The sequence below is a fragment of the Alosa sapidissima genome, chromosome 14 (genome assembly GCF_018492685.1).
Source record: "Alosa sapidissima isolate fAloSap1 chromosome 14, fAloSap1.pri, whole genome shotgun sequence".
Lineage (NCBI taxonomy): Eukaryota > Metazoa > Chordata > Actinopteri > Clupeiformes > Clupeidae > Alosa > Alosa sapidissima.
The window spans coordinates 20,883,731-20,902,792 of NC_055970.1; the positions used below are offsets into that span (position 1 = coordinate 20,883,731).

A 19,062-nucleotide genomic window follows, 5' to 3' on the forward strand; every position below is an offset into this window, starting at 1 on the left:
CCAGAATGAACCAGAACTGGACTGAGAGGACGGTCAGTGAAGGCGCAGTGTATCAGCACGAGAATGGATGAAACCAACGTCAGGAACTTCTCACCCTTAAACAGGCCGTCTGGTGCTTGGAAAAATGTCTCTCCCCACAGAGAGGAGACCGGATGCCGGAGATGAACAGAAAGAAAGAGACACATGAAGCGAATGATAGAGAGAGTGTGGAACTGTGCATGATAAAGAAAAGAAAAACGTGAGGCTTGTGGAAAGACCAGATGGAGGAGGAGAGGGGAATAGTCAGAGAAGAGAAAGAATATGCATAAAACAGTAGGTGTTAATGAGGGGAGGGGGGTGGTGGGGTGTGTGGGGGGTGGGGGGGGTGGCAGGAGATGTGTACATGAACACATGCATGTGAGAAGCAGCCTACAGATAAACACCAGACAGAAAATGCAGGAGTGGAAGGGGGAATGGGCAAGAGATGGATTAGAAAGATGGAATTAAACAGACAGAGGGGCTAGAGGATGTGTGTGTGTGTGTGTGTGTGTGTGTGTGTGTGTGTGTGTGTGTGTGTGTGTGTGTGTGTGTGTGTGTGGGAAGAGACAAATAGAGAAAGGGAATGCAGGCAGGTTGAGAAGACTCCCTGGAGTATTGTTCAATAGTGAGTAATCTCCTCTGCAGACCCAGTCTATGTGAGGTCATCTTTGTCACGTGATCCATGTAGTTCAGACAGACACACGCACGCACGCACGCACGCACGCACGCACGCACGCACGCACGCACCCCAATTCCATCACACAGGTATTACAAACATCCTATTGCCTTGTTATTTATAGGTTTAAAGTGTGAACCATGCACACACACACACACACACACATCGACGCACACGCACACACAATCTTCAAATCAGTGTGATAGCTACATCTTGTATTTAATTTATTTAATCTGCTCTTTGTCTCATAGCAGGTGCATCTTTGTATGTCCAGCTCCAGTTCCAGATATATCTGCAGCAGTCCAGCCGGACAGTGCTGGGAGAAAAGTGATGGCTGGCCGTGCTTTTTGATCCAGCTGCACTGATGGGGACACTGATGAAGCTCACGGTGCTTGATGGAGGCTTCTAGCCCAGGGGGAAACCGTAGACTGACCCGCTTCAATCTTCAGCTTAGCTCAGGGGGACGAGGAGAGAGGGAGCAAGGATCAGAGATGGGGTTGATGATGATGAGGAGGAGGAGAGAGAAAGAGAGAGAGATACAGAGAAAGAGAAAGAGAGAGAGAGAGCGACAAAGACAGAGCTGGAGTGGGAGGAATATCACACGTGATGTTACACACACACACAGACTTGTTCACTGATTCATATAGCGAACAAAAAAAAGACACCCTTTAGATGACTTTTACAGAAATTATTTCTCTCTTTCACACACACAGCTTATATATAATATTTCTCTCAAACATGTTACACACACTCATGCTCAACAATTTCCATCGCTCCTCTCTCTCTCTCTCTAATCAGCCACTCATGATGTTATAAATAGGAGAGCAGAAAGCGCTCTCCCTCATGTTGGCTCTGCAGAACAGCTTGCTTTTCCAGGGCTGTGCGCTCATGTATGTGTCTTTGCATGTGAGTTGCCACGCCGCATCACCCTAATGAATGTGAATGCACTCCCAGAGCCCCCGGGTCATCCCAGCGCACTGTACGGCAGGCAGGCGGGCAGGCAGGCAGGCAGGCGGTTACATCACTGGCCCTCCCCCCTCTCTCTGCCCAATGACAGTGGACACAGTGTGTGCAGACAGACAGACAGACAGACACAGACATACACACACCCACCCCCACACATACACACACTCACTCATTCACTCACTTACTCACTCACTCATGAAAACCCTAATGCATGCACGCATATACACTGAGAGAGTCTAACCAAAATATAAACATGTGTTTGGATGAGTGCACACACACGTACATTCACACACACACACACACACACACACACACACACACACACACACACACACACACACACACACACACACACACCCTCACACACACAAAAAATGTGTTGCATTGTACACAAATACACTGATGCAGGCACAAACACAAATGTATCATCTGTGAGCATGTGTGTGTGTGTGTGTGTGTGTGTGTGTGTGTGTGAGAGTGGACACCTGTGCACATGCATGTGTGTGTGTGTGTGTGTGTGTGAGAGAGAGAGAGAGAGTGGACACCTGTGCACATGCATGTGTGTGTGTGTGTGTGTGTGTGTGTGTGTGTGTGTGTGTGTGTGTCAGTGCTTCAGAGAGAGTGATAGAGTGAGGGAATGAGGGGATGTTGACATGCATGTCTGCCTTTGCATCTGTGTATGTTTTTCATCTGTGTATCGTAAAACAAGTTGTGCATGATCTATCTCCACGTAGAGGACACCGTTAGCATTCAAAGTCCCATTCTCTGTGTGCCGCTGCACGGGTGTGAGTGAGTGAGTGAGTGTGTATGAGTGTGTCTGTGTGAGTGTGTCTGTGTGTCAGTGTGTGTGAGTGAGTGTGTGTATGTATGTGTGTGTGTGTGTGTTCTCTATCCTGTGGCTGGCCCTCAGCCCTGGCGTATACTCGCTCCCCGGTGCGTTTGTCAGTCCTGATGTGTCTGTGAGGGCCAGTGCTCAGTCTGTATCCTCATCAGGAGCCCAGCCACCCAGCCTGACCCGGCCCCAACACACACCAACAGGGTGTGTGTGTATGTGTGTGTGTGTGTGTGTGTGTGTTGGCTACATAAGATTATGTGTTTCTTCCACCATTGTGGTGCCCAGGAGACTGACTACAGGCATGTTCATGTGTGTGTGCCTGTGCGCCAGATACATATAGTGACTCATAGAAAGCGGTTGCACAAACACTGTTGAACACAATGTGTGTGTGTGTGTGTGTCAGTCTCAAAACTATATGTGCTTATACTGCAGACTCACTTATGATGCAGATGATTTTGTGTGTGGGGGGCGTGTGCGACACAGTAACAGCAGACAAAAGCTCTGCGTGCAAGCTGAGATACTCGGCAGCATCTTCCTCTCTCAAAAACGAATGGGATTAATAATGAGACATTACAGCTTCAAATCCACACATCTTAAAAAGTCACTTTCTAAGTGTATTTAGAATAATAATATTTTATATGACAACTCATAGACATGTCATTCTCTCATGCAGTGACCTGTCAGTAATGTTAACCATTTGCATCAAATATAACTTCTTAACCATATGGACAGACAGCGGGCTGTGATATATAAATACTATGATATGTTTAAAATAATAACAACGCACACCAGCATTGCTCCTGCTGCACCATCCCTATGTATGTGCTGTCCAATCAAAGACCCCCACCCCACTCCAACCCACCCAAACAAGGACTTCAAGAGATAAAAATAGGAGACAAAAGACGCTTGTGGGGAAGTGGACACACAGAGAAACCTCATGCTGCAGGGCCATCAGAGAGAGAGAGAGAGAGAGAGAGAGAGAGAGAAAGAGAGAGAGAGAGAGAGAGAGAGAGAGAGGTAGAGGGATGACCGAGGAGAGAAGATAAAAGTGAAAGACAAGGAGATGAAAGTGAGGGAGAGTTGTGTGAAATATATCTAGGTGAGGCAATTGCATTATGAGATGGCTCAAATTCATATTTTTAATAATCTAGATTCTAGACCAACATCCAATACCATCCAGTAACATCCACCTCATGTAAGTCTAGGCATGACCCAAAAATCTGCTGTGCATCCAGCGGGTCTGTTCAGCCGTCTGCATCTGACTGTGTGTGTGTATGTGTGTGTGTGTGTGTGTTGGGGGAACTAATAACTACACTGTGCTATTTTAATACAATTATGTTAAAATGCTTCACAGATGGCATTCAGAGTGAGGTATAACACTGACCTTCATGTTTGTGTGTGTGTTTGTGTGTGTGTGTGTCTCTGTGTGTGTGTGTGCCTCTGTGTGTGTGTATCTATGTTACACGTGAGGTCACGTGCTCCATAGTGCCGTAGGCTTCATTAGCCAGGTTAAGAGTGGTGGAAGGGAGGGGTGGGTGGTGGACAGAATAAAGGGTGGTAGTGTGTGTGTGAGTGTGTGTGTGTTGGAAGGGCCCAGGGCCCACTCACACACAGCACAGAGATGCGCGCTGGCACAATGCCCCCCTCAGGGTGGCAGTGGGCGCAGGCCGGAGTGGGGGGCAGGAGGGGTGTGCGGGGGGACGGGGAGCTTGTAGGGGGCAGGGCTGGGGGTGGATGGGTGGCTTTGGGTGGGTGAAATGTCAGGGACGCAATGCAAATGCAAGCTGACAACTGACGCAGAAAACATGTTCTCTCTGACTCGCCGAAACCTTGATGTTTTACAAAGTCAAGAGAAATAGAGCACTATCACACTACACCCCAGCCCACCCTGCCCTACCACACTCACACACACTTCCTAATTCTAAAGGTACACTACACACACTCACATACACAAACTCAAACAAGGGTCTGTATTGGTTTATTTAAGGAGGAGCTAAAAAAACATCATGCTGGTCTCACTCCGTAGATTTGTCATCTGCGTTATGCTGACGTTGACACACACACACACACACACACACACAACACAAGCAGCTCTGCTCCTGAGCTCACCGGCCGCAAATTGGCCATCTGTAGTCCTGCTGCGCGGCAGAAATGACATGGGAGTCGCAAGCTGATTCCACAGAGCGCGGAGATAATCTCTCACCAGGAGTCTTGGGGCATAATCAGGCCACCCACATGTGGTCTGCACTTCTGGCCTCTCCTCCACATCCACTTCTCTCTGTCACTCCTTCATTATTCATTTTTTTAGGCACCTCATTCTTCTTGGAACTGTTTTTTATTTTTGGTGCTGACCATGCTCCTCTGAGGGGTGTGCATGTCCACTCCATGATGTTGGATGATGACACAGACAGATTGGCCTGGTGACGTGTGTGTGTGTGTGTGTGTTTGTGTTTGTACTGTGTGTTTGTCATCAGAGAGTGCCTTAGGGGGTGACAGGCTTCATCTACAAGGTCAGGGCTAGCTGTGTGTGTGTGTATTTGTGTGTGTGTGTGTGATGAATGGAGATAGATAACTGCTGGATCTACTGTAGAGTCAAAATCAGGATGAAGTGAGATATGACAGAACACAGGCACAGACACACACACACACACACACACACACACACACAAACATGTGCTCATGCACACACACACACACACACAAACACAAATACAAGTACACACACACAGCTAAATGCTTTGACAACAGGAATGTGGAGGACAGAATTAGGTTACATAAATGTATATGTAATGTGTAACATGTCTAGTGTATGCACTGGCTTGTAATAAAAGCACAAATTATTTGATCAAGAAAAACCTTGAAATCATTTTCACACACACATGGCTTTTGAAACGGCTAACTGTGCTTTGAAAATGGAACTGCTGTGGGTTCCAAATGTGGCAGCAATTGGCTCACTTCCAGTAATGGCGTTGGGCACCTAGGATAATGCACTGATGCTACACCGGCCTCATTGTTCAAACCTAAGCTGTTGGGCACAGGTGCAGGGTAGACACACACACACACATACACACACACACACACACACACACAATCAGTGCCATTCACAGAGACACACACAACAGACACCCATATCGCAGATGCAAATTTTCCTGTCTGCACGCATGGCTCCAAATAGCAACTAATTGCAGCGGAGACATCGGCTGAAGCAGCATTATTTTTAGGGCTGCTCGGTGAGGTGACAGGACCTTCAGAGCAGCGTGAAAGAAAGAAAGAAAAAAGAAAGAGTGAGAGAGAGAAAGGAGGAGGCAGGGAGAGAGAACATTATACGGCAGAGAGGATCACATGAGAAAGATGGGGGGAAGAGAGAAAGGCAGGGAGAGAAAAGGGAGAGAAGGGGTAAAAGAGTGAGTGAACGAGCATGAAAGAGGGATCAGTTAAGTGATAACAGAACGTGAGAAAAAAAGATCGAGACAGACAGAAAAACAGGTAGATCAAAAGAGAAAACAGATAGAAAAAGAAATAGATAGAAAGACAGGAAAAACAGGGATAGAGACAGAAACACAGATAGATAGATGGACAGACAGAAAGACAGATAGACAGACATACAGGACGAGCCATGTGGCCATCAAAGGTGTGTGACTCTGTTGCAGACGCACAAGGGAAGCTGGGTCAGGAAGCTCCTCAGTCCTCCTCACGCCCTTGTTCCATTAGGCGTTCCGTAAACGAGTTAGCGGCCCACACACTAATCCCGTTACCGTCCCCAGTGGTGTAACAACCAGCGGAGGAAATCTAACGCCACACTCCGCACAATCACACAGCTACAGCCTATTACGCAACCGACTGAAACGGCGTCCACGACCAGATGACATAACCATATATGTAATCCTATATCTATGTATGACACTTGTAAATTAGCCATTGCCCTTATTTGGCTGGCGTTTAAAAACGGATTAATATGCATGTAGTATTAACCCTGGAGTCACCAGGGGCCACTGGTGTGATGGAGTGTGTTCTGTGGTGCAGTCTGTGGATGTCTGCATAAACACAGTGAAGATTAGTCTTTATTAGGCAGCTAGTTTAATCATAATCATCATAATCTTATGGAGGAAGGGATAAGATGTCTACAGCCAGACTAGCCAGCTTACTGAGCTCCCCACACACTCATGATATGACAAGCTGATTAGGATAGGAGTCTTCCTGTGGGTTCAAGCACTGTGTGTGTGTGTGTGTGGACGGAGGTAGCTGTCAGGATTACGGCCCTCTGTAGTAAGCATGAGTGACAGATATGTTTGAAAAGAAGAAAAAAAAGCTGAACTCTCCTCATTTGCTTAAGGCAGCTTGCTCCCTGTTAGAGAATATGGGAATATGAGCATGTCTGTGCATGATTATATGTATATGTATGTGTGAGAGAGATGGTGTGTGTGTGTGTGTGAGAGAGAGAGGGAGGGGGGGGGGATAGGGCAGTTGAAAGCATGAGCAAGCAATCTGATCTCAAACAGGAAAAGATAGATTTGTCCATTTAGTTTAGTTTATTTAATGAAGTTTTTATCTTGGTTTTACTGACTTTTTAGGCATTGTCAGACCTATTTATCACAACTAAATTATAATTTTGTGCATATCTGTCTGTATTGTATTGTGTTGTGTCTTGTCGTGTGGTATGTGATCCTGTCTGCAATCAAATTTCCCATTTGGGACAAAGAAATAAATTGAACTTGAACTTGATGGCCACAACATGGCGGTGGTGAGTGGATGCACTCTGCTGCACTTTGCTCCTCGGGGGCACGGAAATGTCATGGCCGTGCGGGGCAAGGGGGGGCGCATCAACTTCGGCACAACGTAGCGCCATCTGCTGGCCGCTTGGTCTCAGCGCAGCCTCTCCCCTCTACAGAGTTCAGACTGAAAGCACCTAAGCGTGAGGAATCTGTGTGTGAGCTTGGGGCGAGCGTGAGGGTGACGATGTAAGAGATGTGTGTGTGTCGGACTTTGCTGGGCATCCCAACTCTGCGTCCTGATTGGCCCTGACGCTTTTCTGCGATTACATAATGGCACCATTGTCACAGGCTCAACAGCGGGGAAATTTACATGCTCATGAATAGCAATGTGGAGCAGCATCGCGGACAACTGTTGGTGTGTGCACAGCAACAGGAGAGGGGGATGGAAAGACTGAGGGGAAAGAAAGAGAGAGAGAGAGAGGGATGACAAAAAGCTTGTCTTTGAGATGGAAAGGAAGAGACAAAGGGCCTAAGCTAAATGAGGCAAACAGGAAAGCGGCCTCTCTGACCGAGCGAAGAACCCAGAGTGCTTTGGGGCCAGCTCCACCGCCATGCTCTTTCTCCCTTCTTCTATTCTCTCTATCCCTCCATCTCTTTCCACCTCTCCGCCCCTCATCCTCTTCCCTCACCTCTTCCTGTTTCTCTCTCAATCTGTAGTCTCCAGTCCAAGGCAGCCAGACCCCAAGAGTGACCACCATAGCAACAACAGCAGTGGGGCTGTAGTTGCACTGCATGTCCACAGAGGTGAAGGGGGGCGCAACAGACCAACAGACAAGAAAAAGAAAGGTGAAAGAAAGAGAGCTAAAAAATTAAAGCGAGAGCAAGAAAGAGGGGGGATGTGGTGAACGTGTGCTGTGTCTAACCAAAGTAACCACACCGGTGAAGGGGGCCAGCAGTTGTGAGGCAGCCTCTGGGGTGTAACCCACATGACCACATACCGGAAGAGGGGAGCCAAGAAGTGTGACTATGGTGGTCATAGGTAATAGTGAAAGAATGAGAGGAGGGCGATGACAGAAAAATGAGGTGAATAGCACACACAAGGCATTAGCAAGAGGACAGGAAAGGAGATTGTTCGTATAAAAGAGTAAATTTGCAATGGCTAAATAAGGGATTTCAAGTAATGAATAGAGAAAAAGGATAGAAGAGCATGAGAGCAAACAGTCTTAGTCCCCATGTCAGGTTTTATGTGATGTGATTCATGTCTGCCTAGTAACTGCCAATGTAAACAGTCCTGCCATGCGACACTCTTGGTTTTGCCATAATAAAGAAAGATCGGAGGATTCTAATCCCAAATAGTGTTTGTCAGATTCAGTGAGTATTGCCCTTCTAGCTGCCCAGTGTGTGCAAAAACTTTAGTGTTCAAATACAATCCAGGCTCTGTAAATGGGAACCGAAGACAGTGGCCACAACAAATTCCAGTCAATGAACATTTAGTTTAAGGTCCATGGAAAGATGGGGTGTAATTTTATTGGCTGTTGGGCTCAAATAATCAGCAACCATTTGCCAGAACAGCAGAGAGAAAAGACGACCTAAAAGGCGAAACTAACGATTGCGAGGAGGATTGGTAAATTACATGCTGGATCAGAATTGGGAGGACACGGCTGGCATCCTTTGGCACACCCATGCAGGAACGCACAGCACACTGAGCCGAAATATAGGATGACAGACGGAAGAGAAAAAAAGGCGAGGAAAAAAACCCCAAACAAGATTTCACTCATTAAGCTCAGCTCTAATAATCAAGCAATCACAAAGCTGTTTTTAACACCTTGGCTAAATCTGAGTGAGAACATCACACCTGTGTCTGTCTAGAGGGGAGAAGGGGAGGGAGTGAGATATAGAAAGAGACAGATGGATGGAGGGATGGAGGGATAGGCTTAACCAATTCAACATATGGGGGAAGAAAGAGACAGAAGCTTCTCCTCCTTAACATTGCAGACAGAGAACTTATCAAGAGGAAGCGCAAGTGTGGGATGGAGTGCACTCTAAATGACACAACTATGCCCCAAAGTGAGGAAAGGCAGACAAAACTGATGGAGCGAGTGAAAGAAAGAGAGGGAGAGAATGAGGGAAAGAGAGGAGAAGGGGGGGAGTAGTGCTATTTGCAGTCTATTCACCACATGCTGCTCCCTCCATCACGTCAGCTCTATACGCAGGCAGAATGAACCGCGGTTGAGTGGGGATCAATGGCAGGAGTTGACGGCTGACGGAATGAGAGCGTCTGAGTGCCTCTCCAGGCACAGGTGTGCACGAGGATGAGGAGGAAGAGCAGGTAATGAGCAGCGACTGCCTTTGGATGAAGGTGCGCGTCTGCGGAAAGCGCTGAGCGATGGGAATAAAATGCCGACGAGTCAGAGGGTGCTGTGTATCAGCTACAAGCAGGGCTCTGGTGAGGAAGCGTGTCGGTCTACAGAAACTGGGACAGAAAACGTTCTACTCATGACGCCATACACGTCCATGTCAAATCGCGGGAGGTGGATTTTCTGAAGGTCACGGCTGGGGTTAAAGGCCACGGTCAACAAAGAACACATCACCAAACATACTTGAAATAATGCACACATAGATCTCAACTGCTACAACATTACCCCTTACTGAATGGTTTAATCTTTTGAAGTTTAATTGATAGTAAGCTTATTTGTATATTAGTGGTTAGTGTTACATGACCTACATTTGACTATCTTATGTCTCAGTGTGCAATACTGCTACTTTGTTGGTTGATATATGAAATACTGTTGACTGAATAACCAGTATGACCACAAAATATGCAGACAGAAGAGGTGTGCTTCATAGGGAAGTGGTGTGTAGACTGAATGATGTTCAGTAGGTGTGTTTGCTTTAATGTTGTAATGTTGATGTAAAAACCTATTATGGATGTGGAATTGCTTCATCCACATTGCCAGACATGCATAAAGTATTGTGCACGCACACGCATACACACTCTGTCTGACGCATACACACTCTGTCTGAAAGGAGCAACAGAATATATGGCATCCATTAAAGCTTGAAAAATTACACTGGGCAAGGCCACTGTATGAATCCCATGATATATTCCCTAAACACCTCCCCTCTGGATTTTATTAAACATCCATCCATCCATCCATCTCTAAGCATCTCTTCGCCTCCCCACTGTTTCCCCCATTGCAGCATACCCACCCGCGGTCCCTGTGGATTTGTGTCAGCGTTCACACAGGATCAGATGGAATGATTTATTGGTAACCATGGCAGCATAATAAACGGATGAGACACAGAAAGCACTGACAGTTTTAAACCAAGGCCTCACACAGCCAGCATGCAGCTCTTGCCTGGCGAGGGTTTTTGCACACACACACACACACACCCACCCACCCACACACACACACACACACACACACCCACACACACACTTTTCCTGCTCCTCCTTCATTTCAGGATCTTGAGTCGCTTCTCAGTGCAGATGCTTTCTTTTGTCTTCTTCCTTTCTTTCCTCCACTCCATTATGTTTTTTTAATCCTTTAAATATATTTTAATATAAAACAAACCCACGTACAGATGAAGTTTTTAAACCGTTCCTCAGGGCTGCCTCCCCACCCTCCTGATGGGTACTGTGCATCATGTCGCCACAGAGAGACAAAGTCTGGTGTAAGATGTGTTGCAATGTCTGTGTGTACTTGTGTGTACGTGCGTGCATGTTTGTGTGTGTCATTTAATGTCTCTATTGTGTGTGAATATTGTACAAGTCAGTTAACAGTTGTGTTTAACACTGGTGTAGATGTAGGAGTGTGATTCTGCACCAAGTGTGTGTGTGTGTGTGAGAGAGTTATTTTCCGGTCTGCAGAGATAGACAGACATGACATGTTCAGTACCAATCAGGTGAGTCAACGGCACTAAGCAAAAAAACAAAACAAAACAAAAACAGACAATTAACGAGAAGAGTAAAAAAAGATAAAATCAGTACAACAAACAAACAGATTAATAAAAAAACAAATAAAAAAACAAATACAGAACAGTCTGTGTGACGTGGAGGGCGGGGTTGGGAATTGGGGTGGGGGTCAAGGTTGAAGGTCACAGGGTCAAGGTTGATGGTCAGGGAGATGGAGGCTGGAGCTCTGTAATCTGGAGGCACTTTGGCACAGAGTGAAGCCCTCCCCTGATCACACACACACACATACACAACAAAGAGGAGGAAGCATGCAGCTGGAACCAGCGCCACACAATAGAGGGGGGGGGGGGGTGGCAAGGGGGGGTAGTAAGGGAATGCCCTTAGAGGAAGATGGGATGAGAGGAGAGGAGCGAGGGAAAAAGAGAGTGGGAGAGAGGGATGAAGCACCTGACAGGTGTGTGGGAAAAAGGCCAGCCTCACTCCCATCACTGTCACGTCCGCAGTGAGAGAAGCAGGAGAGACAACGAAAGGCTGTAAAAAGAGAGATCAAATAGACAGAGATGGAGAGAGACAGGAGACAGAGGAGAGGGAGAGAGAGAGGGGAAAAAATATATGTGGAGAGGGCAGTCTGGTTTAAGCAACGCACAACGCACACGCTTGAATGCATGAATGCATGCACGCACACACTCAACACACACTCACGCACACAAACAAGGAACAGAGAGTGGGGTGTTCCTTTCTCATTATGGAGGAGAGCTAGACCGTCCAGAATAAAAGACACATTTTCAAAAAAACAAAACAAAAGGAAAGCAAAACAAAAACAAACGAAATCAAAACGAGTGCGGGTTTTAGGTTGTGGTCCATGGTTTGAGCGAGTGAGGAAGGCAAGTCCCAGCTCCGCTCTCCTCCTTTCTTGGTTCTCTTTCTTCTCCTCCCTCTCTCCAGGTTCAGTGCTCCCTCTTCATTGCTCGCTCCCGCCCTCTCTCTCTTTCCTTCATTTCTCCGCCTCTCTCTCTCTCTCTCTGGTTGGCTCACAGGTAGAGCTCCTTGGACTTGATGTGCTGCAGCTTCTCGCGTAGCATGCGGAAGGAGGGCCGCACCACCGAGTCCAGAGTCCAGCACTGCTTCATCAGGTCGTACACCACTGGCGGACAGCCGTCGGGGCAGTCCATCTTATAGCCCTTCTCTACCCGCGGAACCACCTCCTTTAATGGCTGCACACAGAAAGGAGAGAGAGAGAGAGAGAGAGAGAGAGAGAGAGAGAGAGAGAGAGAGAGAGAGAGAGAGAGAGAGAGAGAGAGAGAGAGAGAGAGAGAGAGAGTGAGTGTGTGTGTGTGTGTGTGTGTGGAGAAGAGGGGAGCAGATAGGGGGTACAAAAAGAGAGAGAGCATGGAAGAAATAACGGGAAGAGTTGATGGAAGGAGACAAGTTGAGAAAGAGAGGTTGAGGTGAAAGGAGAAGAGAGACACAGCGATCAAAAGAAGAGAAGAGGTGTGTAGGGGTAGAAGAGAAGAGGCAATGAAGTCAATCAGACGCACCATCCAAGCATCACTAACCACAATGACTAGGCTGCCCTCTTGTGGACATTAAAAAAAAAAAACTCCCACCCCCCCACACACACACACGATTTGGCACAAAAATACATTTATAAATGATACAATGAAGCAGCTAGGTAGAGTGTGCATATTCATTGCAATGGGAACTACTTACAATTCTGGGGTAAGGCACACGGCCAAAAGAGTAGATCTCCCAAAGCAGGATGCCGTAGCTCCACACGTCCGACTTAGTGGAAAACCTCTGATGGAACAGAGACAAAACACAGTCCGTCAGTAAGCCCATTCAGTCACAGTCAAGATCCAGGTGAGGCTAACCACACACACACACTAAACTAAACTAAACTAAACTCATGCTGGCTGGGATAACACATAACATACTACTTATGACGTTATCAGTACGTTTTATTAGTATAAACGACCCAGCATTGGCAGACAGTCATGATACAGACAACTCTAAGGCTGGGATTATACTTGGGTTTTTTTAACCAAGCGTTCACTCATGTTCGCTGATACTACTGCATTGTGAACAAAACCTTGCTGTGAAAACTACCTGTGTTACTGGAGGACTCAAACTACAGTGTCATGTACGTCACGTACTGCGCCAAACCGTCATGTGAATACTTCATCTCGCGGATGCGTCACATTAATATTTGAGGACGTGCACAACGGATGCAACAAACGGATGCAGGATATGCGTGCCGACTCTGCACTGTTAAAAGTGAGTATATCCCTGGCCTAAGCCCTTTCAAACTTTGTACCTTCTCATATCTGATCCATTTCAAATCAAATGTTTCGGTCAATGGTAAGGCACTACTGTAACAACACATGGATTTTCCCACGCGCTAACACACTGACATTTCAGCATGCTGTAAGATGCCTTACTCTGATTTAGGCCTAACACACTGACGTGCTGTGCCACACAATGTTCCATTCTCCAATACAGTATATAAACACAACACGCCACAATGCCACACAGATTACTCTGCTACACACTATGCCACACAGATTACGCTGCTACACACTATGCCAAACAGATTACTCTGCTACACACTGAGACACTGACGACGAGGCTCAGGATTTCAGCTGCATTTCTGAGTGTCAACAAATGATCTGGAATGGCAACGAGCAAATAGGAAAAGTCCCACTTCCGATCAGCATACAGGCATAGTCACAGGAAAGGTCAACGACCTGGAGTTACAGGCAAGGAACTTAATCATTTCCACTCCTGACTGCACCATTCATTATGAAATGTATACTTCAATGGACCCTACTGGGCAGTCAGCAAGCATCAGTTAGACTAGACAAACACATGGGGTGATTAGGGAGGGGGAAGCACATATGACGGACATAACAAAAACCGTACTGAGGAGAGAGAGAGAGAGAGAGAGAGAGAGAGAGAGAGAGAGAGAGAGAGACTGAGGAGAGAAACATATGCACAGAACGGGTACATGTACGACTGAAAGTGAGACAGACTGACAGACAAACCGACATCTTAAAAACGACACACACGCACGCACACAACTATCAAGCCAAAACGTATGGAGTAGACATGAGGGAGACAAGCTGTTAGAGATGGAGAGATGAACAGATATGCTCATGAGAGAAAACTAACCAATCATCTATTATAGAACTACCGGTACTTCGCAGACAGGCCAGCGGAAAAGGACAGACAGAGACACAGGTGTGTCCCGAGTGGGACGGCGGGTCGCACCTTCTCTCTGAGGGCTTCGGGAGATGTCCACTTGACGGGGAGCTTAGCAGTGTCCTGCGTGGATGACGCCTCCTTGGTCAGGCCGAAGTCGCTCACCTTGGCGATGTTGTCTTCTGAGACCAGAACGTTCCTGGCTGCCAGGTCTCTGTGCACAAAGTTATTGGCCTCCAGGTACTCCATTGCTTCACACACGTCACTACAACACACACACACACACGCACGCACACACACACACAAAGGAGGATTCATATTATATAAAGGCACTAATTCCAGTTTACTGTAGATATGCATTCTGAGATGGATAAGGTGGTCTCTGCAGTAGACAGGCTGTACACTCACAGTGAGAATTTGAGTAGGCACTCTCCACCCAGCACTGTTCTGCCTCGGGAGCGTAGGTAGTCCACAAGACTCCCCTGTGAGTGCACACGCACGCACACACACACACACACACACACACACACACAAGGTCAGAGCGCTCATCAGGTATCATGTGCATTTGAGAGAGAGTGTGTTGGAGAATTAACGTACAAATGTATCATTACTCTTGTATACTTGTAGGGGTAGAGCTAGTGAGTGTGTGTGTGAGTGTGTGTGTGTGACAGAGCATTTCTTCAGGCTAACCTTGGCCATGTACTCGGTGACTATGTAGAGGCTTCCTCGCTCCTCTACGATCACACCCAGCAGCTGCACAAGGTTAGTGTGTCTCAGTTGCCTGAGAGAGAACAGAACAGAGAGAAGAAAAAAGAACAGAGAAGAAGGGAGGAAAGAGAGTGAGAGTGAGAGTGAGAAAGAGAAAGAGAAAGAGTGAAGAAGCATAGCTGATTAACCAAATGCACGTAACAGTGCAGTGACAGCAGTGTTGTGTGTGTGTGTGTGAGCACCCTCAGACTTACGTCATGACTGAGGCCTCTGCAATGAAGGCCTGAGCTGTGGCGTCGTTTTTGATGCATTTCACGGCCACCTTGGTCCCCCTGTAGTCTCCCACCATCACATCTAACACACACACACACTTCAAATAAAGAACACATCCAATACACCCAAATTTGTGGGATGTGGTCCTACAATAAAGGTTCTCATAAACCTGTAGTCTAACACTAAACCAAACCAGATATTTCTCCACCATAGTATAGCCTACACCTAATTATACGACCTTGACGTACCAAGACTTCTGGCTATGAACATACATAAAGCCAGGCAGTGACACGCTGACAGAGACACTTACCGCCAAACTCCCCTTTTCCAATGGACTGGATGAGCTTCAACTCTTTTCTGTTTAGAGCCCACCCGCCTTTATTTAAACAGGGAAGGGAGTGACAGACAGAGGAGGAGGGAACAGTGGGAGAGAAATGGGTCCAAACACAAGAGATCATATGGATTAGCATTGCAAAGAGGCCTGAGATCATATGGGTTAGCATTGCAGAGGACTGGGTTAGCATTGCAGAGGACTGGGTTGGCATTGCATTGCAAAGAGGCCTGAGATCATATGGGTTAGCATTGCAGAGGACTGGGTTAGCATTGCATTGCAAAGAGGCCTGAGATCATATGGGTTAGCACTGCAAAGAGGCCTGAGATCATATTAGCATCGAGAAGAGGCCTGAAATCATATTAGCATCGAGAAGAGGCCTGAGATCATATTAGCATCGCAAAGAGGCCTGAGATAATATTAGCATCGCAAAGAGGCCTGAGATCATATGGGTTAGCATCGCAAAGATTGTACAGCATGGTGTTACTCTTCAACACAATCAGGTCTCCAGCAGTCAATGCACTCAACATTTAACACTACAGACTCCATCACACACACACACTTACAGGCTTACAGCCTGGCTTCTGATGTTGTACATAAAAGTTGTACATAAAGGTTGTATATAAAGCACACGGCACACACATATACAAAAGCATACATTCAGACATGGCACACACATATACAAAAGCATACTCTCAGACATGGCACACACATGCAAAAAAGCATATGTGTGTGTGTGTGTGTGTGTGTGTGTGTGTGTGTGTGTGTGTGTGTGTGTGTGTGTGTGTGTATATTCACACTTGAGCCTGCTGTGGCTGTTGAGCATGCAGGATGGCCATGATCCAGCGGTGAGGGACCAAGTGTTATGTGAATGGGACAAAGTGTGTGTGTGGGAGAGAGTGACAGAGAGTGTGCTTATGAGACAATGGTGTGTACATCCGATGCCGTAAGGTATAAATGGTATGGAATGGTGTATGTATGGAAGTAAAAAAAAAGCTGTAGTGTTGGTGTGTTAGGGTATAGCGTAAGTGAGTAAACAGTATAGTTTAGTGTGTGTGTGTGTGTGTGTGTGTGTGTGTGTGTGTGTGTGTGTGTGTGTATGTGTCTGTGTGAGAGAGAGATCGACTCAACAGTATAGTTTAGTGTATGTGTGAGTGTGTGAGAGATTGACTCAACAGGATAATGTATTGTGTGTGTGTGTGTGTGTAAGATTGACTCACTCCTGGAGAACTCGTCCTGGGCCGCCACCGTTCCCTCCATCAGCTTTGGCTTGATGAGTCTGGTGCACAGGCCATCGGCATCTTTGGTGTAGTGCTGCACACACACAAACAATTAACACATTAAATCACCAATATACATCTTCAAACATTTCAACATTTTGTACACACAGAGGGAGCAAACAGAAAGAAACAGGAGAGGCAAATTCTTCACCACACACACACACACTACTACATACACTACTCTATACAGTAGGCTAGTGTAGATACGTGGATGCAGCCATAGGCTCTTAGATCGCAGAAAGTTGTAAGTGGTATTTGCTGCATTTGCTGCTGGGTTCAGTTGTCCCTATCTGGACACAGAGATGTGTTAAAAACAACACAAGTTGTGTTATTTTCAACACATACACATTTTGAACACATTTTGAATTTCCCCTTGGGCATCAATAAAGTATCTATATATCTATCTATCTACTGTGTACACTCTTGACATGAATAACAAAAGCAATGTGTTGGAAACATTACATATTGTGTTGTCCCTATCTGGACCATAGAGATATGTTAAAAACAACATGTCTAGGGCTTCCCCCTGTGAGTGAGTCATGGGGCTTCCTGCTGGTCTGGGCCACGCTGAGTGCGATGGATGAGGTTCTCTGGGGAGCAATGCATGCTGGGAACAGAACCATAGCTAATAGATCCGTCTGAAGGGCTACTATGGGAATGACTTGATCGAGACCATATGTGCGTGTGTGGGTGTGAGAGAGGTCCTGCTATAGCCTTCACCGGAGCTAACCCAATCATATTGATCAATCGCCCCCTGCACACAAACAGGCAGAGAATGAGGGAGGAGGAGGAGGAGACAAACAATGCTGTTAGATGTTGGTCAGAAATCCCTATATGTATACAAAACAGAAACCTGACCGTTTGCGTGCAAGTGGCAGATACTCCTGACATAGGTACCTTGCACCAGGTGTGTGTGTGTGTGTGTGTGTGTGTGTGTGTGTGTGTGTGTGTAGACAAATCACACAGCTTCTGAGGCCGCCAGTAACTAACTCGTCAGTCAAGCTCAGCCACCCCTGCAGCATTTGTCATGGTAGGGAGGAGCTGAGGCATCTCAGGGCTGCATGTGTGTTCTGATGAACAGACTGAGACTATTCCTACAACCACCAGCAGGGGCATAAGCAGTGTGCGTCACCCCTCTCTGCTGCAGTCACCCGCAACGATCGCACACAAAGCCGGATTCACAACCCCTATCTCTCTCTCTCTCTCCCATGACTTCCATTCTCTACGCAGTGATTCGCATGCAGCTACTTCCCCACTTAGGGAATCAGCACATGGCAGCACATCTACAGGCACTAAAAAGAGCCCTCTCACTACAAGGACATGAGATCCATTCAGCTTGAGTTTTTTTTTTCTTTTTTAACTCACTTAACTGGAAGGGAAAACATCATACACACATGATTACGGACACAAGGGCGACACTCTGAAACATATGGCTACTGGACAATGATAATGAATGCCAAGCTCACAGAGGTCTGAGCGCACACAGCCAGACAGTTACAGGAGTCAACAGCTGGAGTCGTACTGATGAAAAAAATCCACGCCCAGTGTTTTCAGACAACCGTCTGGGTTTGCTAAGCACCCAGTCAGTCAGTGTCACTCGGAGTGACTAGTTGAGTGGAATCGGCTAGCTTTGTGAAAGCGTGGATTTTGTGGCTCCAGGAGCCTGGAGTCTGCACCTCAGGGGGGCTAATTAGGAGTAGAGAGCCGGGCCAGAGAGGTCTGCAGACGGAGCACAGGGAGGAGAGGAGGAGAGGAAGAAGAAAAGAGGGATAGAGAGATGGGAGAGGAAGAGATGAGAGGGTGGAAAGAGGGAGAAGGTGGGAAAAGAGAGAAAGAGGTTGTGAGGTGAGTGAGAGAAGATAGAGGAGGAAAGGAAGGAAGGAGAGAGAGAGAGAGAGAGAGAGAGAGAGAGAGGAGAGAGAGAGAGAGAGAGAGAGAGAGAGAGAGAGAGAGAGAGAGAGAGAGAGAGAGAGAGAGACTGCCTTCAATGAACTCTCAATAATACTATTCAATTAACCAATGTAAAACTAAGTGCTATTGTTCACAAATCTCAGTGAAGTGGTATGTTTATACAAATGTCTATATCAGTTTACAGTATGTGTATATGTTTTGTCTCTGTAGTTGTTTTTATGTCTTACCTTCAACATGT

The 19,062-nt window shown here is 46.7% G+C and overlaps 1 protein-coding gene and 1 long non-coding RNA gene across 4 annotated transcripts in view; one reads left to right on the plus strand and one right to left on the minus strand.

The window, feature by feature from the left end:
* Window positions 1-1,995: 1,995 nt before the first annotated feature.
* Window positions 1,996-19,062, minus strand: part of LOC121681756 (tyrosine-protein kinase CSK) — a 58,544-nt gene continuing 41,477 nt past the window's right edge. For 2 of the 3 annotated variants that reach the window (XM_042061678.1, XM_042061679.1), the window contains 4 exons: window positions 14,730-14,803; window positions 14,391-14,586; window positions 12,834-12,920; window positions 10,457-12,337 (listed from right to left, as the gene is read on the minus strand). In XM_042061678.1, the coding sequence (XP_041917612.1) occupies window positions 12,155-12,337; window positions 12,834-12,920; window positions 14,391-14,586; window positions 14,730-14,803 (540 nt within the window). In that variant the 3' untranslated portion in view covers window positions 10,457-12,154. Of the gene's footprint in view, window positions 2,019-10,456; window positions 12,338-12,833; window positions 12,921-14,390; window positions 14,587-14,729; window positions 14,804-19,062 lie in introns of those variants that run through there. The other variant, XR_006022274.1, reaches the window with a different exon arrangement.
* On the plus strand, window positions 10,966-18,805 carry LOC121681758. Its single transcript, XR_006022275.1, has 3 exons — window positions 10,966-11,051; window positions 17,821-17,842; window positions 18,795-18,805. It is a non-coding gene; the product is annotated as an uncharacterized LOC121681758 (long non-coding RNA).